At 36.5% G+C, this 24,916-nt stretch overlaps 1 protein-coding gene across 2 annotated transcripts in view; it reads left to right on the plus strand.

Moving 5' to 3' along the window:
• MAEL (maelstrom spermatogenic transposon silencer) overlaps positions 1-24,916 on the plus strand; it is a 38,966-nt gene that overhangs the window by 3,095 nt on the left and 10,955 nt on the right. For both annotated transcript variants that reach the window (XM_058700819.1, XM_058700818.1), the window contains 5 exons: positions 179-334; positions 1,986-2,027; positions 12,700-12,824; positions 13,238-13,292; positions 13,416-13,557. In XM_058700819.1, the coding sequence (XP_058556802.1) occupies positions 179-334; positions 1,986-2,027; positions 12,700-12,824; positions 13,238-13,292; positions 13,416-13,557 (520 nt within the window). The remainder of the gene's footprint in view (positions 1-178; positions 335-1,985; positions 2,028-12,699; positions 12,825-13,237; positions 13,293-13,415; positions 13,558-24,916) is intronic.

Genomic DNA, 24,916 nt, shown 5'->3' on the forward strand with positions numbered 1-24,916 from the left:
ATTATAAAAATTTTGATTCGTTTATCTGGTACAGATAATTAGTTTTCTCATTTCCAGCTCATTTAGGATTATAGGAACACAAGGAAAACGGTTCTAAAACTTTCTTTTGTAGAGGGGTAAACTCTCATCTATTTGTGCTGTCTTACTGCTTTTTTTTTTTATTTTTTTATTTTTTTAGCTCTCCTTGGAGGCATTTTTTATTTTTTGAACATTTTTAGCCATGGTGAACTACCTCCTCATTGTGAACAGCGCTTCCTCCCTTGTGAAATAGGCTGTGTTAAATATTCTCTCCAAGAAGGTATTATGGCAGATTTCCACAGTTTTATAAATCCTGGTAAGTAGAGTGGGTAGATGCTAGATCTTAAAAAGTATGCATTTTATCTTGACTTTATTTAACAATATTTGTTTTCTTAAAGGCTGATGCACAGTTGAGTTCCTAAAATGTAACAAGACTTCATCGTAATTGGTTGAAAAATCATTAAGAATTAGGTGTTTACAAGGGGCTTTTTAGTTGAAGCTTTTAACCTCAAGAAAGCATTAGAGTTGGGTGGATGGTATACCTGAAAATGTGTGTGTAGCCTGGCGTTTGCTTGCCTATGGCCTTACGTCTTGGAATTTTCTAAAAGCTTTTTATGCCTTTGCTCTTATTTTTTTAACCCATCCTTTATCTTGGCGATCACTAGTTTTTAACTTGATGTTGCTTTGTAACCTTCAGCAAAGTTATTAACCTTTCTGAACTTACTAGCTTATCAGTAAAGTGGGAATAATTCCTATTGTTGGCTGCTCTAAGGAATACAAGAGAAGGTATGGAAATAGCCTAGTACTTAATAGCTTCTCAGATGTTCTCAATACTTTTTTTTTTTTTTTCTGGATATTCCACTCAAGCAAAAGAGGTAGTAATGAAGACAGGATTCAATTCAGTTACCAAGAGGATAGATAAAGGACCAGTAATACTTTTTAAGGCAAGGAGGGGAACTATATAGGGAGAAGAGTAAAGGGAAAGAGGTTGAGGAGAGAACTTCATCTTTAGTTTTGTCAGTTGTTTTAAAATTCATTAGTACAGGGGCGCCTGGGTGGCTCGGTCGGTTAAGCGTCCGACTTCGGCTCAGGTCATGATCTCGCGGTCCGTGAGTTCGAGCCCCGCATCGGGCTCTGTGCTGACTGCTCAGAGCGTGGAGCCTGTTTCGGATTCTGTGTCTCCCTCTCTCTGTGACCCTCCCCCGTTCATGCTCCGTCTCTCTCTGTCTCAAAAATAAATAAACGTTAAAAAAAAAAATTTTTTTTTTAAAATAATAAAATAAAAAATAAAATTCATTAGTACAGGCCAGCACTTTTCCTTGTGTTTAGATGACAGAAAAACTAAAAACTAATTATCCTACTCACACCTGTGAGAGTTGTTGCTTAGAATAAGTTAAATAACTATTTTTCTTCATATGGTTACAAAAAATTAAAAAGATAGAATTTGGAGATTTTTTTTTTTTTTTTTTTTTTTTTTTTTTTTAAACATACATGAATACCTATATCAAGGGCCTTCTGGACCCCTCGTTAAGGCTTCTTTAGCCCAGGTTTTCTTTACCTAGTGTTTTTTTTCTGTAACTTTTTATGTACATATAAAATTTATTTTGAGAGACAGCCCGTGGGGGGGGTGAGGAGAGAGGGAGAGAGAGAATCCCAAGCAGGGCTCCATCCCATGACATTGTGACCTAAGCTGAAACCAAGGGCCAGACACTTAACTGACTGAGCAGCCCAAGTGCCCCCTACTAGTAACTTCCTTTTTAAAACAGCTTAGACAATATACCAAGATTCTTTAATACTCCTCATTCCTCTGGGTAAAACAAAACAAATCTCTATGAAAATTTAATCGTTTGTGTTTTCACATAGCAGTAACAGTTACCTACCTATGTTATTTATGACTTGATCATCCTATGAAATATTGCTATAGCAAAACCAGAGAACTTCACTCAACAAAATATTTTGTATTCTAGGTGAAATTCCACGAGGATTTCGGTTTCATTGTCAGGCTGCAAGTAAGTATAAATGAATGGGGTAGAATATAGGCATTGAATGTGTATGTACCTGATTAAGACTTACTGCTTTAAATGAACACGTAAAACATAATTTGGAGGAAGAATAATGTTACTGTTGGAGACTCTTCATAGAAATGATAGATGGTGCATGTGATCCTTAAAAACCTGAAAATTAAATAGATTTGTGGGACACCAAAGGATATGACTGTATACCTAAGCTCTGAACTAAACTCTTTTAGAAACTAGGTTTTAGCAAGTTCCCTCTGTGATTAGAATGAAAATCGTGATAATAATTTTATTTTTTATTTATATTCAAAATTATCATTGTTTTAAGGTTTTTTTTTTACTTAAAAATGCTAAGTTTTTCAAATATGCATGGTAAGCAGCTATTATGTAACATTTATAATGCTGTTCTTCATAAATGAAGAGAACATTTTATTTTTTTTTATTTATTTTTTTTTTTTAAATTTTTTTTTTTTCTCAACGTTTTTTTTTTTTTTTTTTTTTTTTTTTTTTTTTTATTTATTTTTGGGACAGAGAGAGACAGAGCATGAACGGGGGAGGGGCAGAGAGAGGGAGACACAGAATCGGAAACAGGCTCCAGGCTCCGAGCCATCAGCCCAGAGCCTGACGCGGGGCTCGAACTCACGGACCGCGAGATCGTGACCTGGCTGAAGTCGGACGCTTAACCGACTGCGCCACCCAGGCACCCCAATGAAGAGAACATTTTAGAGTCACTTTTAATTACGTCCTTTGAGTTTTTTCCAGTCTTCGTGAAAAATATGTGTTAGTCCTTTTTTTGTTTTGCCTGGGATCAGGGCCATAGACTGTGGAACAAGGTAAGGGCAAATTTTTTTAGTTGATTCCTTTATGTAGCTTTGAATGAAAAAAAACGTATAAAGCAGAAGAATTCTGTTGTAGTTTTTGAAGTGTGAACCTAGCTAATCTCCCCATGTATTACGTCATCTGAGGTTATTCAACTAAGTAGGTGGTAGTAAAACAAAAATAGAAACTTAGCTGGTGAATTAACTTCACTTTTTTACTTAAGCTGTTTCTGGTTTGTTCATCTGTTGAGTGCATTGGAATCCCTGCAATTTGCCAGACATTCATTTGTGAGAGTGCCACTGGCTTACTGTTTATTATTCTGGTTCTGATAAGTACTTGATTTAAAAAAAAAAAAAAGTTTTTAAGGCTTATTTTTACATTTTCAAGTCAACCCGATTAACAGAAAGTGTGGTTCTTAAAAACCTATTAAAGACTCTAGAAGGGTTTTCTTAATATGTTATTTTAAACTAATTAAAATTAAACACAGTTCATTTAGGAAACTTAGATCTTTTGGAGCTTGTCAATTTAGACATGTCTTAAATTGCCAATTTGATAACGCTGGGAAATGTGCCAGTTAAATAAAATAAATGATTCTATTAGAGTGATGGCTGTGTCGACATAATAACTAAAAATGCTTATGCTAGTGTAATCAACCTGATGCTTAGGAAAAGATCATGTTTCAAAGGGGAACGTGCTGAAGCAAATTTACATGTGGATGCAGTGTAAGTAGTAGCTAAGGAATGTACATGTAGATCTTTCAAATGCTCCTGTGCTATCTGGCCTTTTATGAAGTATGTGTAAGTGAATCGAGGGAATACTTCATGGATGGGTGTTATGGTTTAGCTCATTAGAATCAAAGAATTTCAAGAGATTTTGGTACGGAATCCATTAATTTCCCCACCCCCACTGCCTTGCTTTTCTCTGAAAAGGTACTTCAGATTCTGCATGAGAGTGTGGGAGTAGGAGGTCTTGGACCTTCTCTCTCTCCCCCCCACTTTAACCAGAGGAGCTCTGCTTCTGTCCATGTTAGTGGTTAATTTTCTTGAGAGAAGTTCTGCTTTAAAAAGAGCAAAGCTTTGAAAACTGCTTTTGGCTTCCCGTACAAAAGGTCTATCAGCTTTTAAAATTAGTCTTCATACACAAAGAGTATAACATTGACTTAAAGTATAAAGAACGTTAATGAACAGCTGTGCATTCACCAGTCAGCTGAAGAAACAATAGCAGTGCCCTATCATTGAAGGTCCCTGTAGCTCTCCTTGATTGCATCCCCCTCCCTTTTTATGAGAGAGACACTATTTGGAATTTTGTGCTAATCATTTTTTCTGAATAGTTTTGTTGTGAATACATATGTATTTAAATGGTGTATTTAGGGGCACCTAGGTGGCTCATTTGGTTAAGCGTCCAACTTCAGCTTAGGTCATGATCTCACAGTTCGTGAGTTCAAGCCCTGCATCGGGTTCTCTGCTGTCAGCATGGAGCCCACTTTGGATCCTCTGTTCCTCACTCTCTGTCCCTCCCCTGCTTGCTTGCTCTCGCTCTCTCTCTCTCTCTCTCTCTCAAAAATAAATAAACATTAAAAAAATTAAAAGGTATATTTAGTTTTGTTTTTTTTTTAACTTTTATGTAATTAACATTGTGTGCTTGTTTCCATACCTGTATTTGTTTTTTTAACTCAACATTACCTTTCCCCAATTTTTGTATTGGAATGTCTTATATTGGTTTGGGGAATTTTATTATGTATCTGCTTACTGACTTAATTACAGGTACCTATTTTCAGTGTATGCATTGTATATATTTTTTTTTTTTTTACTGTCATTGTGGCGTCTTTCAATGAACAGAAATTATTTTTAATTTAGTAAATGTATCCTCCTTTTTTCCCTTAGGGTTTTGAGGGTTCTTAATGTCTTAAGAATCTTCTACGACTGCAGGCGATAAAGATAGCTTTTATTAAGTTTTGTTTTTCATGTCCCAAGTTCTTATTCCACCTGGCACTGACTTGTGTAATGGTGTGAAATAGAGGTTCTGTTTCTTTTTTTTTTTTCTGTGTAGATAATTAGTTGTCTCAGCATCATTTATTATTACTGTTTTTTTTTTTTTTTTTTTTTTAATGTTTGTTTATTTTGAGAGAGTGCATTCAGGCGAGCGGGAGAGAGAAATCCCAAGCAGCCTCCATGCTCAGTGAAGAGCAGGACTCAGGGCTTGAACTCCAGATCCATGAGATCATGACCTGAGCTGAAATCAAGAGTCAGACGCTCAACCGACTAAGCCATGGTGCCCCTCAGCGTCATTTATTAAATAATCAGCTTGTTCCTCAGTATGTAGTGCCACATTTCTGCAGATGCATGGGTCTTTGTGATATATTTATTTTGTTCTGTTGGTCTACTTGTTTTTTTTTTGGTGTTCATACCATTGAATACAGTATTTTGATAATATTTACTTAGACAAGTTCCTTGACTTTGTTTTGGAACATCACAGCTATTCTTGACCCTTTGCTTTTCCATACAATTCAGAGTATCATGCTTCACAAAAAGCTTTGTTGAAATTTAGATTGGAATCACCTTTAAATCTTTAGATCATTTTGGACAAAACTGACAACTTCATGATACTCTGTGAACATGGGGCTACATTTTAATTTTGGATCTGTGATGCCTTATAATCCTCATAATTTTCTTCACAGTGATCTTACTATCTCATTAAATTTATAGCTTATAAATTTTATGATTTATAATGTCTCTTGAAATTATATTTTTATTTACTCTAATGTTTTAGTTTTATCCAACCATTGCTGAACTATAATTCTTGAGTTTGGTCAATTTTTTAGATCTGTGAAATGATGTTTTTCCTAATCTATATATTTTTTATTAAAAATTAAAAATTTTTAAATGTTTATTTTTTGAGAGAAACAGAGATAGAATGTGAGTGGGTTAGGGGCAGAGAGAGAGGGAGACACTGAATCTGAAGCAGGCTCCAGGCTCTGAGCTGTCAGCACAGACCCTGACACGGGGCTCAAACCCACAAGCCATGAGATCATGACCTAAGCTGAAGTTGGTCACTCAACTGACGGAGCCACCCAGGCGCCCCTATTTTTTATTTAAAATTTTAAAAATGTGTGTAACTGTGCTGGTTAGGAACTCTAGTTTTTAATGTTTCATCGGTGAGTATGTTGTTGGCTGTAGTTTTTTCTTCTCTTATTTTTCGTATGCGCTTTTTTTTAATGCAAGTTAACATAGTGTAGTATTGGTTTCAGAAGTAGAATTTAGTGATTTATCACTTACATATAACACCCAGAGCTCATCCCATCAAATGCCTTCCTCCTTAATGCCTGTCACCCATCCCCTACCCACCTCCCTTCCAGCAACCCTCAGTTTGTTCTCTGTATTTAAGAGTCTCTTACGGTTTGCTTCCCTCTCTGTTTTCATCTTATTTTTCCTTCCCTTCCCCTATGGTCATCTGTCGTATTTCTTAAATTCCACATGGGAGTGAAATCATACGAGATCTGTCTTTTCTCTGACTTACTTCGCTTAGTGTGATACACTTGTAGTTCTATCTGTGCTGTTGTAAATTGCAAGATTTCATTCTTTTTGATTGCTGAATAATATTCCCTTGTACCACATTTTCTTTATCCATTCATCAGTCGATGGACATTTTGGCTTTCTCCATAATTTGGCTGTTGTTGGTAGTGCTGCTATAAACATTGGGGTGCATGTGCCCCTGTAATCAGTATTTTTATATCCTTTGGATAAATACCTATTAGTGCAGTTGTTGGGTTGTAGGGTAGTTCTATTTTTAATTTTTTGAGGAACCTCCATACTGTTTTCCAAAGTGGCTGCACCAGTTTGCATTCCCACCAACAGTGCAAGAGGATTCCCCTTTCTCTGCACCCTCGCCAACATCTGTTGTTTGCTGAGTTGTTAATTTTAACCATTCTAACAGGTGTGAGGTGGTATCTCGTAGTTTTGATTTGTATTTCCTTGATGATGAGTGATGTTGAGCATCTTTTCATGTGTCCGCCTTCTGGATGTCTTCTTTAGAAAAGTGTATTCATGTCTTCTACCCATTGCTTCACTGGATTACTTGTTTTTTGGGTGTTGAGTTTGTTAAGTTTTTTATAGATTTTGTATACTGACCCTTTATCTGATACATCGTTTGCAAATATCTGTTCCCATTCTGTCAGTTGCCTTTTAGTTTTGTTGATTTTATTTCCTTCACTTGCAGAAGCACAGAGGTCCCAATAGTTCATTTTTACTTTTGTTTCCCTTGCCACTGGAGACCGTGTAAAGAAGTTGCTGCGGTCAAGGTCAAATAGCTTCCTGCCTGTGTTCTCCTGGAGGATTTTGATTATTTCCTGTCTCACATTTTGGTCTTTTGGCCATTTTGAATTTATTTTCATGTGTGGTTTAAGAAAATGGTCCAGTTTCATTCTTCTGCATGCCTCTGTCCAGTTTTTCCAACACCATTTGCTTGAAGAGACTGTCTTTCTTCATTGGATATTTTTTCCTGCTTTGTCGAAGACTAGTTGGCCATACATTTGTGGGTCCGTTTCTGAGTTCTCTGTTCTGTTCCATTGATGATCTATGTGTCTGTTTTTGTGTCAGTACTATACTGTCTTGTTGATTACAGCTTTGTAATATAGCTTGAAGTCCAGAATTGTGATGCCTCCAGCTTTGGTTTTCTATTTTAACATTACTCTGGCTGACATTATTTTGGGGTCTTTTCTGATTCCATATATTAGTGCATTAGTATATACTCCTGATCAGGGTAAAGATGTTCCCTTCTACTCCCAGTTTGGTTAGAGATATCAGTTGCACATTTTAATGAATAGTTTTTCTGTATCTCAGGTGATTTGTGTCTTTTTGTTCATCTGGTAATTTACTAATGCTAAACCAACCTTACATTCCAGCAATAAACCCATTATAGTGACTGTATAGCTCTTAAATTGCTGAATTTGGTTTGCTAATATTTTGTTTTAGGATTTGTATGTTCATGTTAAAGACTTTGATTAATCTTACCTAATTTTGTTCTCAAGGTTATTTTGCCATCCTAAAATGGGTTAGAGAATGTGTCTTCAGTTTAATTTACCTTTGGTTCTCTTTTATGGTTCTGCTAAAATAATCTTTTTTTTTTTTTTTTTTTTTTTTTTTCTCTGAACATTTAAAGCCTTATGTCTGAAAAACATAGGGATCTTTTTGTTGGGGGGGGGGTCTGTTGGTTATCTTGATGTCAAGATACCTGTTCTCTTCATATGTCTTATTTTTTTCTCCCCCACCCCCATCTGATTATTTTTGAGGGCTGAACAGTACATAGAAAAACTTGTTATTCTTCTCTGAAGAAAATTTGTGACTGCTTCTGGCAGAAAGATGCTGTCAGTAGCCATCTCAGAGTACCTTAATCCAATTTCAGGGATTGAGATAATGTAAAATTGGGTTCATATCTATTAAGAGTCTATTTCTGATTGATCTCTAAAAAGGGGGGGAAGGTAGACAGATTACCACCAAAGGATCATCTGTAAAATTTGCAATTGACTTGAGTATAAACAGTGGAAGCAAGAAGGCAATTGAATATTCTTTTAATTTTTAATATACACAAGTAATACTAGAGTAATACTTTTTAATGTCTTATTTACCTATTTGAAAGAAAGGGAGTATGAGAGGGGAAGGGGGAGAGAGAGAGGGAGAGAGAATACCAAGCAGGCTCCATGTTGTCAGTACAAAGCCCAACGCGGGGCTCAAACCCACAGACCGTGAGATCATGACCTGAGCTGAATACAAGAGATGGATGATTAACTGACTGAGCCACCCAGGTGGTCCTACAGTAATATTTTTTTTTTAAAGGTTTTATTTTTAAGTAATCTCCACACCCAGCATGAGGCTCTAATCCACAACTCAGACCAAGAGTCACATGCTCCACCAACTGAGCCAGCCAGGCGCTCCCGGAGTAATAGTTTTAATTCTTATATATCTAGGTCTTTTGAAAACTGCTCAGTTTATCAGACTCTAAATCTCCTCTTCCAGAATTCATAAATGCCCCAAATTACCAATGAACCCAAATGCCAGAATCCGCTTTCTAGGATTCCTTCTTCTCTAAGATTTTGGACCCCTGGTTCCTTACTGTAGTTTTCTCTCTGCAGTGCTCTCAAGCAGGTGTTTCATTCATAGAGTTCTAGTCTGTTGCTATCAGAAATTGAACTCTTCCTGTGTGTCCTTTTTTATAACTTTATGATAAAATTCATAATTTGATCATAAGCGTGAATATTTATCATCTGTACTGAATAATTTCAGTAGCTGGAATACTTTGGATCTCATTCTATCAAATTTGGTTTGGTTCTCATTCTTCTTTCATCCTGTACCTGGTTATTCATATATAATGTTTGAAAAAGTGATTTTTTTTTTTTGAGTTTGACAAATTGAGTGGTATTTTAGTAAAGACATTCATCTCAGTCGTTTCTCTCCCCTATTGACCTTAGGTTAATAATTCATTTGAGTCCAGACACTATGTAGGAAAAGATGTTGTTTTAACATAAACAACAAAATGGACAAAAGTGGAAAGTTTGCTTACATTAAAGCAAGTTAAGTTCATGTATTATGATATAATTAAATCATGTAAGAACTGATAGTTCTATATATATTTCCATTGTTTTACTTGGGGTTTACTTTCAACTTAAAAGCAAAATGCAAATGAACAAAGCGTTAGGAATACAGGCTGCTTCTCTGGAGTTAATCCCTGTTTAAAAGAGCTCAGCGAGTGGTTGCTACCAATAAAGTAGTCTGAAGCTGCTTCCAAATTAAACATTGCAGGAGTTTTCAAGGAAATCATTTTACTGTATGTTTCTTTTATCTGTGATTATGCTTTTAAAGATGTGCTTAACTGTCACATTAAAAAAATTAAAGTTTTTTAGAAAGCCTATAGTACATAGATCTAACCATGTGGTCGGAGATTCCATAGAATATGTTTAAAGATGTATTTTCTTTATTTTTATCTTCAGTATCTAAAATGTACATGATTAATGTGTATAATACTTTAAAAAATATATGTATAATTCAAATAGCCGTATTATCTTACTAACATAAGATTTCTTGTATTAAGTTCAAATCAAATTCCATTTTCATAAATTAATAAATTAAGCTTTAACAAAGGTATGGAAAGTGCATTTTTCTCATTTTCATCTTCATACAGTGTGGGTTTTTTGGTGTTACTACCTTTTAAAAAACAAAAACACCCACATATCTAAGTATTATGCCTACATTTAAGTTTTTGGTGGTAGTTTGTATTTTAAAAGAAACTACTTCTTCATGAGTTGCCTCAAGATCTGGTGGAAATGCTTACAGGAACTAGCTAAGAAAAACTAAGAAGCACATTCACAATACTGATTTTACTTTGGTAGCAGATGGTCTTTGAAGACTAACGAAGGTAGACAGGACCCATTAAGGTGAAATGTACTATTTCAAATACTTAACAATTTACATAAAATGAAAACAAAGTTTTTTTTAAAGAGGTAGGCATCTGTACTAGCTGATAGCAGTGCAATACCTAGTTTATGAGGATCAAAAACAAATGCCCATTAGGAAAAAAAAAACAAACAAACCATGTTTTATCTAATGTACTTCCAGTCAATAGTCCAGTAACATTTTCTTCCCAATACAGGCTGTTCCTGGGAGACAGTTTACGTTAATAAGGGAGTCAAGAGTAATTCTTTGCAGTTTAAATAGATAATAACTTTTTGCATCCCTCTTGATAGTGTCTTAAATATGTAATTCTAGGGGCACCTGGGTGGCTCAGTCGGTTGGGTGTCTGACTTTGGTTCAGGTCATGATTTCATGGCTCGTGGGTTCAAGCCCCGCATCACGCTCTGTGCTGACAGCTTGGAGCCTGGAGCCAGCTTCGGATTCTGTGTCTCCCTCTCTCTCTGCCCCTCTCCCATTAATGCTCTGTCTCTCAAAAATAAATAGACATTAAAAAAAAAAAAATGCAGTTCTTAGATACCATTTCTGATTTTTCTATTATCTGTAAGCTAATCACATGAAACTATAAAATTAGTAAATGTCTTGAAATCTGTATATAAAACATAAATTGCCTCTAATTTCAAATTCATTTATATATCACTCAGTCTTAAAAAAAAAAAAAAAAGTCTCCAAAGATAAAGAACGGTATAAGATTAAAAAAGGAAACTGTTGCGGGGCGCCTGGGTGACTCAGTCGGTTGAACGTCCGACTTGGGCTCAGGTCATGATCCCGCAGTTCGTGAGTTTGAGCCCCGCATCGGGCTCTGTGCTGACAGCTCGGAGCCTGGAGCCCGCTTCCGATTCTGTGTCTCTCTTTGCCCCTTCCCCACTCATGCTCTGTCTCTCAAAGATGAATAAACATTAAAAAAAAAAAGGGGCGCCTGGGTGGCGCAGTCGGTTAAGCGTCCGACTTCAGCCAGGTCACGATCTCGCGGTCCGTGAGTTCGAGCCCCGCGTCAGGCTCTGGGCTGACGGCTCGGAGCCTGGAGCCCGCTTCCGATTCTGTGTCTCTCTTTGCCCCTTCCCCACTCATGCTCTGTCTCTCAAAGATGAATAAACATTAAAAAAAAATTTAGAAAAAAAGGAAACTGTTCCTTTTAACTTTACACCCACCCAACACCCCAATTTCAAAACACATCATTTAATTATCTTGGTCATGGACATTTCCAAGATGAGATTTTCTATTTCATTCCCATAGGTTCTGGTCATCAGAAAAATCATGCTTTCCTTTATTGAAGGTTTGGTCCAACGTTGTTGGTGTATCCCTTCCAGTATTCTTCATCCTCATCTTTGTTTCTGGAGGCATTTCCTCTGTTCACTATCTTCATCTTCATTAAAACCTGCTACTGAAAGGGTTTTTGGAGCAAGAGTTCCTCTAGGCTTACTTGATCCAAGTTTGATGGATATGGCTGAGGCTTTTCTTTGTCACTACCTGTGGTGCCTCCAAATTTGTGGATCTTTACAGGCTTTGTTGAGAGGTTTGCAGCTTCTTGTTCAGCTGATTACTTCTTAGTGTTGCAACTGGAACTTCCCCTTTCATTACTCTGACAGCTCCAGCTGGCTGTGGCTTCTTGGGCTTCTCCTTTCCTGCCTTCCTGGCCACCATTTTTCCCACTATGCTGAAAAAATGACTTTAAAGTAATTTGAGGTTTATAATGATGTTCCCTTCCTCCAGAAAAGATTTATGTTTGCTTTTACTAGACACCTGGAGGCCTAGCAAACCAGGCCTCCAAAGCTGTCACAAGCACATTTCTCAGCCATTCAACTTCCTCCTCTTCTGGAATTGGTAAATAACTGCAGGGGGAAAAAACTGCCCCAAAAGCTAGGCTCTCTGGAGAGCCTTTTTGAATTTCTATATTCTCTTGCATCTGGGTTTATTAATTCCTCGCTACTGTGTGTTCTTGATATTTTTAAGTATTTTAAATTTTTGTTGAAGTTTGGTCTGAATTGGTCCACTTTTTACTGCAAGTGGAAATCTTGGTTGTATAACCTTTAAAAAAGCAATCATTGCTATTAAGTTCTCCAGCCTTACGTGAAAAGCAGAGGGGGATAGTGAAAACATACAGGCTTAGTCACTTAAACCTGGTTTTGAGTCCTTACTCCATTGATCACCAACTCTTAACTTACTATACTAACTTCTGTGATTCTCAGTTGTCTCTTCTCTAATAGGTGTATATCCCCTTTCTCATAAGAATATCGGATAAAGTACCTAATCATAACTAGGTTTGGTACAAGTGCTTAAACATGAGTTACTCACTATCCTCTTCCTATACCCTCCTTCCTTACCCACTTTGTCATATTTGTCTTGGTCAAATTTTGAACTCCCTACTTCCTTTTTGTTTCCTTCAGGTGATTCTAGTCACAAGATTCCTATTTCAAACTTTGAATCTGGGCATGACCAAGCAACTGTGTTACAAAACCTTTATAGGTTTATTCACCCAAACCCAGGAAGCTGGCCACCTATCTACTGCAAGGTAATTTCAGTGTAAGAATTTTTTTTTAAGGTTATCCACTTAAGATACCAAAAGATCCACAAAAGGTACCCAAAGAAATTCTTTTAGATTAGGAGTTGAAGAACTGGGTTTTAATCTTACTAGTGTAGTGTAATCATGAACAGATGACCTTTTTCTGCATGTTGGTTTCTTCATGCGCCTACCCTGGGTCTCCCTTGCTTTTCACAAAGTCTGTTAACATTGCTTTATAAATGTAACTTTATGAATAGCAGTAGTCTTTTAAAATATATCTTGCTCTTTTTTATGGTTCTCATTTAGTTGTCACAAACTCTTTAGTCTTTCCCTTCATGCCACTCCTATCTCCCCAGTTTGAAAGAACAACAATTGAACAACAATGTAGGAGAAAATACAAGTAAATTTTTTTCCTTCTCCAGTCTGATGACCGAGCCAGAGTCAACTGGTGTTTGAAGCATATGGCAAAGGCATCAAGTAAGTAACACTAGGTTACTGTTCAAGTGCTTTATAATGTCTGTATTTGTTTCCATTTTGATGTACATCTTCTGTATATCTAAATTCACTAATTTTATGTCTTTTTCTATTTACCAATGGAAGAAATCAGGCAAGATCTAGAACTTCTCACTGTAGAAGATCTTGTAGTGGGAATCTACCAACAAAAATTTCTTAAGGAGCCCTCTAAAACCTGGGTTCGGAGCCTCCTGGATGTGGCCATGTGGGATTATTCTAGCAACACAAGGTATTTATAATGATTTTGTGTTAGTGATTTTGACTTTTCTGAACTGAGAAAATATGACAAGATTGGTTTTTCCATCAATGGGCAGTGTTTTCCTATGAAACTTTGGAATCATTATTTCCTTGAATATAGGATTCCATTGATCATCAGATACATTGTTACTTTGTCTGCAACTAAAAGCAGACACACTACCAAATAACTGACAGGGCGCTTTATCACTTAGAATTTTTATACTGATGGAAGAATATATTTATGTAAACAGATGTCATATTACATAGAATTCTTGCATATATATATATATATATATATATATATGAAATATGTAAGTAAAATAAATTGAAAATATTTTATACTTTGAAATAATTTCAGATTTACAGAAAAGTACAGAAAAGTCCTATATGTCATTCTCTCAGATTTCCTAATTGTTAACATTTATTTATTTATTTTTCAATGCTTATTTTTGGGAGAGAAAGTGCATATGTGCACATGAGAAGGGGAGGGGCAGAGAGAGAGAGGGAGACAGGGTCCAAAGCAGGCTCTGCGCTGACAGCAGAAAGCCCAATGGAGGTCTCTAACCCACAAACTGTGAGATCATGACCTGAACCAAAGTCTGATGTTTAATGGACCGAGCCACCCAGGTTCCCCTCTAATTGTTAACATTCTAATACATTTTCTTTATAACTTGCTCTCTAGACACAGTTTCTTTTTCTGAACCACTTGAGAGTAAGTTGCTGCCATGATGCCTTTTCACTTCTAAATATCAATGTATTGTTCCTAAGAACATGTATAGTAACATGATAAAATTATCAAAACACGATATTGCCCTTGATATAATAGTGTTGTTTAATTGGAAGACCATATTCATATTTTGCTAGTGTACCAGTAATATATTTTATAGCAAAAGAAAATCTAGTCTAGGGTCCAACTCAGGAGCATATGTTGCATTTAGTTAGGTTTTTTTAGGCTCCTTTAATCTGAAATCGTTTCTCAGTCTTTGACTTTCTTTTTGTTTAGTTTTTTTTTTCAAGTTTTTATTTATATTTCAGCTAACATATTGTGTAATATTAGTTTCAGGTGTAGAATGTAGTGATTGATTATTTGCATACCACACCCAGTGCTCATCACAACTGCCCTTCTTAATACCCATCACCTATTTAACCCTTCCCCCTTGCCTGAGTCCCCTTCAGTAACTCTCAGTTTGTTCTCTGTAGTTAAGAGTCTATTTCTGGGTTTGCCTCTCTTTTTTTTCCCCCCCCGTGTTCATCTGTTTTGTTTCTTAAATTCCACAAATGAGTGACATCATATGGTATTCGTCTTTCTCTGACTGACTTACTTTACTTAGCATAATACTCTCTAGCTCCATCCACAGCATTGCAAATGGCAACATTTCATTTTTTTTCATGGCTGAGTTATATTCCTTTGTATATATCTTCTTTATCCATTCATCAGTTGATGGACATTTGGGTTCTTTTGATAATTTGGCTATTGTTGATAATGCTGCTAAAACATGGAGGTGCTTGTACCCCTTTGAATTCATATTTTTGTATCCTCTGGGTAAATACCTAATAGTGCAATTGCCAGATGGCAGAGTAGTTCTATTTTTAACTTTTTGAGGAACTTTTTAACTTTTCCATACTATTTTCCAGAGTGGCTCATGCATGAAGTTTGCATTCCCCCCAGCAGTGAGGGTTCCCCTTTCTCTACATCCTCACCAACACCTGTTGTTTCCTGTGTTAATTTTAGCCATTTTGACTGGTGTGAGGTGATAACCTTGTGGTAGTTTTGATTTGTATTTCCCTGATGATGAATGATGTTGAGCATCTTTTCATGTGTCTGTTAGCCATCTGTATGTCTTTAGAAAAAGGTCTGTTCGTGTCTTATGCCCATTTTTTAACTGGATTATTTGTTTTTTGGATGTTCAGTTTTAGAAGTTCTTTATGTATTAACAAATGATGTTGGGAAAACTGGACAGCAACCATGCAAAAGAATGAAACTGGACCACTTTCTTACCATACACAAAAATAAATTCAAAATGGATGAAAGTCCTAAACGGAGACAGGAAACCATCAAAATCCTAGAGGACAACATAGGCAGTAATTGCTTTGACATTGGCCATAGCAACTTCTTACTAGATATCTTACTAAATATGTCTCCAGAGGCAAAGGAAACAAAGCAAAAATAAACTACTGGGACTGCATCAAAATAAAAAGCTTCTGCACAGCGAAGGAGACCATCAACAAAACTAAAAGGCAACCTACAGAATGGGAGAAGATACTTGCAAATGACTTACTGTGACTTTTTTGATCTTGACATTTTTGAAGAGAATAGGCCAGTTACTTTATAGACTGTTTCTTAGTTTTAGTTTGCCTGTTATTTCCTCATGAGTAGATTGAGGTTCTGTATTTTTGGCAGGAGTGCCACAAAAGTTAGGTGTCTTCTCAGTACGTCGTATCTGGATGCATCTGATGTCCATTTGTTCCATTACTGATGGTAACTTTGATCATGTCGGCCAGATAGCGTCTGCCAGATTTCTGCCATTGAAAAGTTACTGTTTTTCACCTTAAAATTAATATTTTGTAGGGAGATATTTTGAGATTTGGTAGATCTTCTTTTCTTCGAATTTCAGCCTGCCTGTTAGTTTTCACATCCATTGATGATTTTTGCCTGAATCAGTAATTATTACATTTGTGAAGTGGTGATTTTTTTTTTATTTTATATTTTTATTTATTTATTTTTACTGTTTATTTGAGAGAGAGAGAGAGCTCAAGCAATTGGGGGAAGGGCAGAGAGAGAGGGAGGCTCTATGCTGTCAGCACAGAGCATGATGAGGGGCTCAAACTCAGGAACAAACCGTGAGATCATGACCTGAGCCGAAATCAAGAGCTGGACACTTAACCGACTGAGCCACCCAGGTGCCCCTGTGAAATGGTGATTTTCTGATCCAGTTGTTCCTACTACATTTATTAGTTGACATCCTACTGTGAGGAAGAGCTTTTATTTTTAAAAATAATGAGTATGGACTCATGGATTCCTGTTTTATTAAATGGGCTATAATCTTTTACTGTCAACTTATTTTTATACTTACATTGTTTCTTCACGGCCATTGGGAGTCCCTTCAAAGCAGTGGTTTCTGTCCTTTTGGCATTTCTTCATTATTCTTTCAGTGCTTCATTGCTTTCTGGCTTAATACGTTCAGGCTCATCCTTGTACTTTCCTGCTTCAGCTTTGGGTTAGCCATTTCTCCAAGAAACCCTGGTTCCTTTAAATGGAGGAGAGTGTTTAGGAGATAGGATGTGGGTGCTAGGTATGTTCATTCCTACTAGAGCATCATTGATTCTAGTTCCCCTTAGTGGATAGAGCTAGGAAATACATGTATATACACCCCCTTCACACACATTTTTCTCTGTCTCACCATGAGTTCATACTAAACCTACAATTCCAGTTCAACACATATTGTTTTCTACTTTTCCACTTTTCTGTTTTTGTATTTCTCTTCTCTGAGTGAAAAACCTGGCACTCAATATTCAGTCCTAGAATACAGTAAGTAAAAGTCAATTGTTAGAGAACTGTTAAGTGATACCACTGTAAAACGACATACTAATAGTTCAGGATTTGCTTTCAGTTATTTAGTCTGAAGATACATAGTCAGAATACTTTGTTCAAAAGTTATTTGGGTTGGTTCTTTCCCCTTCAGTCTGGTGAAATTATTCATTTGAAATCTAGTTCAACCCATTTGCTTGTTTTATTGCATTTTTTCCCCATCCTTGTTGATTTTTATTCTTTTTAATGTGTTTAAACAAAATGTATATGCAGAAGAATCCCTTCACTTCAGTCTAGCTCCATAAAACTCCTTGGATTGCATTGAATGTATAAATTGGGGAGAACTGAAATGTTTATAATGTTGAATTCTATCCAAGGTGCGATGTGTTTGCATTTCTCTAATCTACTTTGGGGTCTTTCAATACTTTTAAAATGTTCTCACACAAATTGTGCATATCTGGGACTGGATAATTTTTGTGGGGCAGTTCCTTAATAACTTTCTCTGTTTCTTCTATGAAAATCAATTTGATTAGGCTTTCTAACTTTAATGGAATCAATTTTGGTAATCTGTACTTCTCTAGGAGATTGTACGTTTTATATAAGTTTCCAAATTTATTTAAAAGTCTGCAAAGTTTTATAATTTTTAAAATTACCTCTGTTTCAGTGGTTATCTTGTGTATTTGTGTGTTTTTTCCTTAAATGAAGATAGTATATTGTCTATTCTGTTATTTTTTTTCTTCAAAACAACTTTTTTTTAATTCTCTTCCTCAGTAATTTCTGCTTTTTTCTTAATTTCTTGGTACTCTGGTTCTTTTTCTATTTGGGGGGATCAGAATTCATTAATTTTTATATTTTATTGGTAGGTGTTTAGTAGAGTGAATTTTCTTCTTAACATTGCTTTCAATGCATCTCATAGATTCACATACAGTATTTTGTAATTTAAAAAATATTCTGTAGTTTTAACCCATGAGTTAATAATCTCCAGGTGGAAAGGCCTTTCTGGTTTTTGTTAGTAAGTTCTGGTGTCTTTGCATTGTGATCAGTTTTGTTCATAATATTTCTTTAAAAAAAATTTTTTTTTAAATATTTATTCATTTTTAAGAAACAGAGACAGAGTGCAAGTGGGAGAGGGGCAGAGAGAGAGGGAGACACAGAATCTGAAGCAGACTCTAGGCTCTGAGCTGTCAGCACAGAGCCCGGTGCGGGACTCGAACCCACAGACCACAAGATCGTGACTTGAGCTGAATTTGCCACTTAACTGACTGAGCCACCCAGGCGCCCCCATATTTCTACTTTATGGAAGTTTTGCAGTTTTTTGCTAACTTAATATATAATCAATTTTGTGAATGTTCTGTGGGCATGTGAGAAGAATATTTATTGTCAGGGTGTAGCGTTTGACATTTATCCATGAGGACTACTTTGATTATGTTTAAGTTGTTTTATCTCTTAAGAAAGACAAGGGTTGGTGAGGATGTGGTGAAAAGGGAACTCTCGGGCACTACTGGTGGGAATGTAAATTGGTACAACCGCTGTGGAAAATAAGCATGGAAAAAAAATAAAAATAGACCATGAGATCTGGTAATTCCATTACCCAAAGAAAACAAGAACACTAACTTGAAAAGATAACATACCTACCATCCCATGTGTATTTAGAATAGCCAAGAAATGGAAGCAACCCGGGTGCCCAGTGACAAACGAATGGATGAAGGAGATTGGTGCACACAACACACACATACACGCTGGAATATTACAGAGCCACAGAGAGAATGTATCTTGCCATTCGTGGCAACGTGGATAGACCTAGACGGTATGCTGAGTGAAATAAGTCGGATAAAGACAAATAGCATGCTTTCACATTTACGTGGACTCTAAAAACTGAGACAGACAAACTAAAAACCAAACTGACTCTTAAATACAAACTGGTAGTTGTCAGAGGGCGAGGTTGGTGAGGGGATGGGCTATTTAGGTGAGGATTAGGAGGTACAAACTTCCAGTTATTTAAAAAAAAAAAAAAAAAAAAAGAAACTACCTTAATCCCTTTAGCTATGTCTGCTTCATCTGTCACGTGTTGAGAATGGTGTATTAAAGTTTTCTGTTATACTGTTGTTTCTATGTTTCATTGCATATCCTGTAGTTTTAAGCTGGTTACTGTGTTATTTTGGTGCCTTTACAGAAACAAATTGTGGAATTGATCTGGTATGTTGATTAAGGGCTCTTGGGGACAGTTGTCCCTGTGTTCTTGCCTGTTGAAATCTTGTTATTTATCTTTTATTTCCTTGAATTTCTACAAATACAGCTTTATTGTTGTATTTCATTGTGTGTTACTTTTGAGAAGTTTGGTCATTTAATTCTCTTGGCCTTTTAATTTATTTGATCTTTTTGCCTGGAGACTTTAAGGGTGTTTTTTTTATCTTTAAAAAGTCTAATAGTTTTATTATGATATTTCTCTGAGTATATTATCACAGGTCAGTTTTCTCAATTGTTTGGTGAACACTTTCAGTATGCAGAGTGAGGTCTTATTCCTGGAGATTTCTCTTGGTTATTTAATATTCTGTTCTTTTTTTCTTCTTAAGGGAGTCCAGCATATGTACGGTCCGGTTTGGTCTTCTTTGCCTACCTTTCATTTTGATCACGGTCTCTGACACTTTTTCTTTTTCTTTCTTTTCTTTTTTTTTTTTTTTTCTTTTTTTACTTTTTTAATCTTTTATTCTTCCTTAGGCAGTTTGTAATTTAGTTCTTTTCTGATACAATTTTTATTTCCAGAATTTTGTCAACTTATTTTTTTTATTTCTGTTCTTAGTTTTGAAATTTCTCACTCAGGACATGTTTTCATATCTTAAAATCCTTCTTTGAGGATATTTAATTCAACATAGAGTGTTATGTTTTAGTTTTACCTTTGTGGTGTTTTGGGGATCAGGGGACTTTGGGGAGAAGTTATCAGCTGAAGTGATTTAAGCCCCCTTTTCAGTCTTCTTCTTGTAGCTTTGTGCAGATCAGGGTATGTTGTTCCTTTGCATTTCGTGGACAGGGCTGCTGATTTGGGACGTTTGACATTCTTCATTCCAGTGTAGCAAATGGCGGTTCCTTTGAATGCTTTCAGGGTGGTGGGTCTTCCCATTTTTCTCGTTCTTTTGTCCTGAAAAGTCCTGTTTTTCCCCCTCTCCCGTTTGCTTTTTTTACCTCTCTCTGTACAATTTCTCAACAACTTCTCCCTTCCTCTTACCCCCTGCTGCCCAGAAGCCTCCCCTTCCAGACTGCCTCCTAGAGTGTCACAGGTGCTTTTTAGTCAGTGCTCTGATCTATCAGGATTCTGAATATTTACAGATCTCATTGTGGAGTTATTGTAATTTAATCTTAGGCTCTTTATTTCCCTTCTGTCTCTCCTCCAGTGTTTCTGGGATTCCAGTCTCCCTCTAAAGCCATATAAAATAGCTTGGTATAAACTTGAGAAATTACTCCATTGAAAATTAAGAGTTTTTTCCCCCCCATTTATAGGTAGTTTTGTAATACTCTCTTGTTTATGCATCATCTATAGATTTTCTGTTTTGTTTATTCTTGTTAATCTGTAAAATTTATGGATGATATGTTAGCATATTTTGATTCATATACTATTACCTCAGCTATTTGTTAATGTCTTTCTAAAACTTTACCTTCAGAGTCATTCAGTGTCTATGTTATATACATTATTGACTTCTCTGTCATCCGGAGTTTTTGTGATACAATGTTTCTTAAAAGAGAACTGCACCACACACCATAAACAAAAATAAACTCAAAATGTGTTAAAGACTTGAAACTATAAAACTCCTAGGGGCGCCTGGGTGGCTCAGTGGGTTAAGGGTCCAGCTTCAGATCAGGTCATGATCTTGTGGTTCAATAGGGCTCTGTGCTGGCAGCTCAGAGCCTGGAGCCTGCTTCAGATTCTGTGTCTCCCTTTCAGCCCCTCCCTCGCTCTTTCTCTCTCAAAAATAAACATTAAAAAAAGAATTTAAGAAACTATAAAACTCGTAGAAGAAAACACAAGCAGTAATCTCTTTGACATCTGCTGTAGCAACATTTTTCTAGATGTGTCTTCTCAGGCAAGGGAAACAAAAGCAAAAATAAACTATTGGGATTACACCAAAGTGAAAAGCTTTTGCACCGTGAAGGAAACCATCAACAAAATCAAAAGGCAACTTAATGGGAGAAGATATTTGCAAGTGATATATCTGATAATAGGTTCGTATCCAAAATATATGAAGAATTTCTACAGCTCGGCACACACACACAAATCTGATTTAAAAAATGAGCATAGGACCTGAGTAGTCCTTTTTCCAAAGAAGCCATACAGATGGCCTGCATGTAAGAAGATGCTCGACATCACTCCTCATGAGAGAATGCAAATCACAATCACAATGAGCTATTACCTGACACCTGTCAGAATAGCTAGAATCAAAAAGACAACTAACAAGTGTTGGTGAGGATGTGGAGAAAAAAGGATCTTTGTGCGTTTTTGGTGGGAATGTAAATTGGTGCAGCCACTATGAAAACAGTATTGAAGTTCCTCAAAAAATTAGAAATATCCTATGATCCAGTAGTTCCTTTACTGTGTATATTATCCAAAGAAAAAACACTAATTGGAAAAAATCTATGCACCCCAGTGTTTACCGCAGCATTATCTACAATAGCCAAGATATGGAAGCAAACCAAATGCCCATCCATAGATGAATGGGTAAAGATGTGAATATTACTCAGCCATAAAAAGGAATGAGATCTTGCCATTTGCAAAGCATGGATAGACCTAGAGGGTGTTTTGCCAAGTGAAATGGGTCAAAGACAAATACCATAGGATTTCACTTATATGTGAAATCTGAAAAACAAAAGCAGAAACAGACTCCTAAATCTAGAGAACAAACGGTGAGGGGAGGGGAGGGGAATGGGGAAAAATGGGTGAATAGGGGTAAGAGGTACAGACTTCCACTTCAGGAATGATTAAGTTACAGGGATGAAAAGTGCAGCACGGGGAATATAGTCAATGGTGTCTCAGTAGTGTTGTGTGGTGACAGATGGTAGGTACATTTGTGAGTATAGTGTAGTGTTTATTAAACATGTGGAATCACTGTTGTACAGCTGAAAGTCTCTACTTCAGTTAAAAAAATGAAAAATAATTTTAGGGGAAGGATAAATTTATGGTTACTAGGAGAAAAAAAAGGAAACCAAACAGACTGAGCAAGTATTGTGCAAAGAAAGTGAACGACATGAGTTAATGTGAAACACGTAACAGACCTATGTATTTATATGCTGGTGTATTAAAATACTTGTTTGCCACTAACACCCTTTATGCAAGTTTTTATGCTGGTTCTTGATGTCAGCAGAAAGTGTTCAGAGACAAACCAATACTTTTCTCAAATAATCTTCAATTGGTTTATTGAATAAAATGGGTTGCAATTGTTTGTCATCAAAAACAACCAAACTTGTACATGTTCAGGCAATGCAACTATTTCTTAGACCAATAGCAATTGTAAAATACCTTCATTTGGAAGGTGCATTTCCACTTAAGTTAAAAAGTGAAAAATGCATGTTTTAAAATAGAAGAAACACAGTGGTGAGCTCAGTTGTGTAAGTGAAGCTACAACAAGAGTAGCTTTGGTGTATGACATTGGGGCCGGTGCCATGGGATTTTGTTAATGATGAAACTATTACATAATACTTCAAGCACTTTTGTAGTAAACTGCTTCGGATGGGATGAATTCTAATATACAGTATTTTTTAGACAGGAGATTGTGTTGTAGTAGTCAACAGAAACTACTGTTGGAATTTGTTAGTTAATATAAGCAGATAGGACTCCTTTCAAATGCTTCTTTTGAACTTCTTTTACATTAAAGTTTATAATAAATTTTTGATAAATGCCTCTAGCTTCAGGTAGATGAAATGGTAGGTATTGGTGAAACTGAGTACAGTTAGACAAAGTATCAGAATCTCAAGAGACTGTTGATGGCTATCCTGGAATTTTGAAGACCAGAATATTCATAACTTCTATAGATCTTCCATTCTCTTTGTTGCCTTTTGTCATAATTGTCCCTGAATTAATTCACTGTGTAATGACATCTGTTTGAAATGAGGTAGTTTTTAATCAATCAGCCAGTATTTATTGAGCATCTCCTCTGTCCCAGGCACTGTGCTGGAGGTTCAGTGGTGAACAAGATTTACGTGGTCTCTGCCTTCATGAGGCTAACGTTTTAATGGGAAAGAGAAACATACAGTAAATAATAAAATGGTAATTTTAGCTTGTGATCAGTGCAGAGAAGGAAATCAGTAGGATACTGTTCCTCTTCTTGCAGAGAAGACTAGGTAGAAAGACTGCTTTCTAGAATAGTCAAGAATACTTTTTTTTTTTTTTTTTAAGATGTAATATTAAAACAGATCTGAAGCAAGAGAGAGATGCAGCCATGCAAAACTAGAAGGAAGAGCATCCTGGGCAGAGAGAGGCAAAGGCTTGGTGTTTACTGGAAATTGTTAGTGTGATGGAAAGTAGTAAGCACAGGAGAGAATGTCCAAGGTGAGGCTGAAGAAATAAGCAAGGACCACACACACTATAAGCCTTCTTAGCTACAGGAAGGAATTTTTTCCCCGTCCCTCCCCCCTTTCCTTCTGGCAACCATCCGATCTCTGTATGTAAGTGTAAGGGGTACAGGAAGGAATTTTACCAAACAGGGAATTAACAGAATTTGGTTAGGTTTCTAAAAGATCCTCTTGAGTTTTTAATGGATATATTGAAAGGAGGCAAGAAGGGAAGGAAACAGTCCATAACTGTTAAACCGTTTCTCTAGTCAAGGCAAGAAATGGCTTGGACCAGAGTAGTGACAGTAGAGATGGAGAGGAATAAGTAGATTTCATCTTGGTAAAAATCAGCAGACCTTCCCGATGGACTGGATACAGGAAGAGCGTGAAAAGAAATAAAGACAATACTCAGGTTTGTAGTATATTTCAGAGTAGACAGGGAAGAGAGAGGAGCAAGTTTAGAATGTTTTGAGGCCCTGGTGAGGTAAGATCTAGAAATAACAAGCAAGCAGCTGGTCTTCCCAGCCTAGAACTCCGTGAAGAGATTTGGATGATGCCAGCATTCATCATTTCACTATGTGCCAGGCACTGTTCTGGGCACTGAAAATGCAACGAAGAGAGACCAGTTCTCTGCTTTAATGGATCTACTGGATATTGACGAGGTTACTTAGGCAGAGGGCAAAAAGAGAAGACCAAGCACAGAACCCTAACAAGCTGTGGCATTTAATACTGAGCAGAGGCTGACTTGTTGAGGTCTCTCTGCCTGCAGGTACTATCCTGTTACACATACTGTCACATTCATCATCAGTGCTGATTCAGGTTGAAGATATGAGGAAGATAAGTAGGATCCTAGATGCAGTAATTTCATAGATCTCATTGGGGTACTTGGTGGGGGAGGGATGTTTGTGTGCTTTTGTTCTCTGGATTTTCATTCTTAGGTGTTGTGACTTGTGGTGTTCCTGTCTTGATCTTTCTGTGTTGCAGGGTTTCTTTGAATGTCTGATTGTCTTTGGTTATGTTCATATTTAGAAATGAGGCTGCAAAGCTGAGTGTTTAGTATTGTTCATTGGGGATTAACAACTAATTGGGCTTTACTCTAGGGGAAGCAGATAAGAGCTGGATGCTAAGTTGAGACAAAATCCTAAATGCCAGAATATTGAGGGCTTTGTCTTAAGATACTAGCATCCGTTCTTGCTGCCTAGTTCTCTAAGAAGAGTTTACTTCTTTGGTCAGGGAACTTAACCATTCTTTGTACAGAAGAAGTTCAGCCTCCTGGTCTTAACCT

Source organism: Neofelis nebulosa, chromosome 15 (assembly GCF_028018385.1).
Source record: "Neofelis nebulosa isolate mNeoNeb1 chromosome 15, mNeoNeb1.pri, whole genome shotgun sequence".
Lineage (NCBI taxonomy): Eukaryota > Metazoa > Chordata > Mammalia > Carnivora > Felidae > Neofelis > Neofelis nebulosa.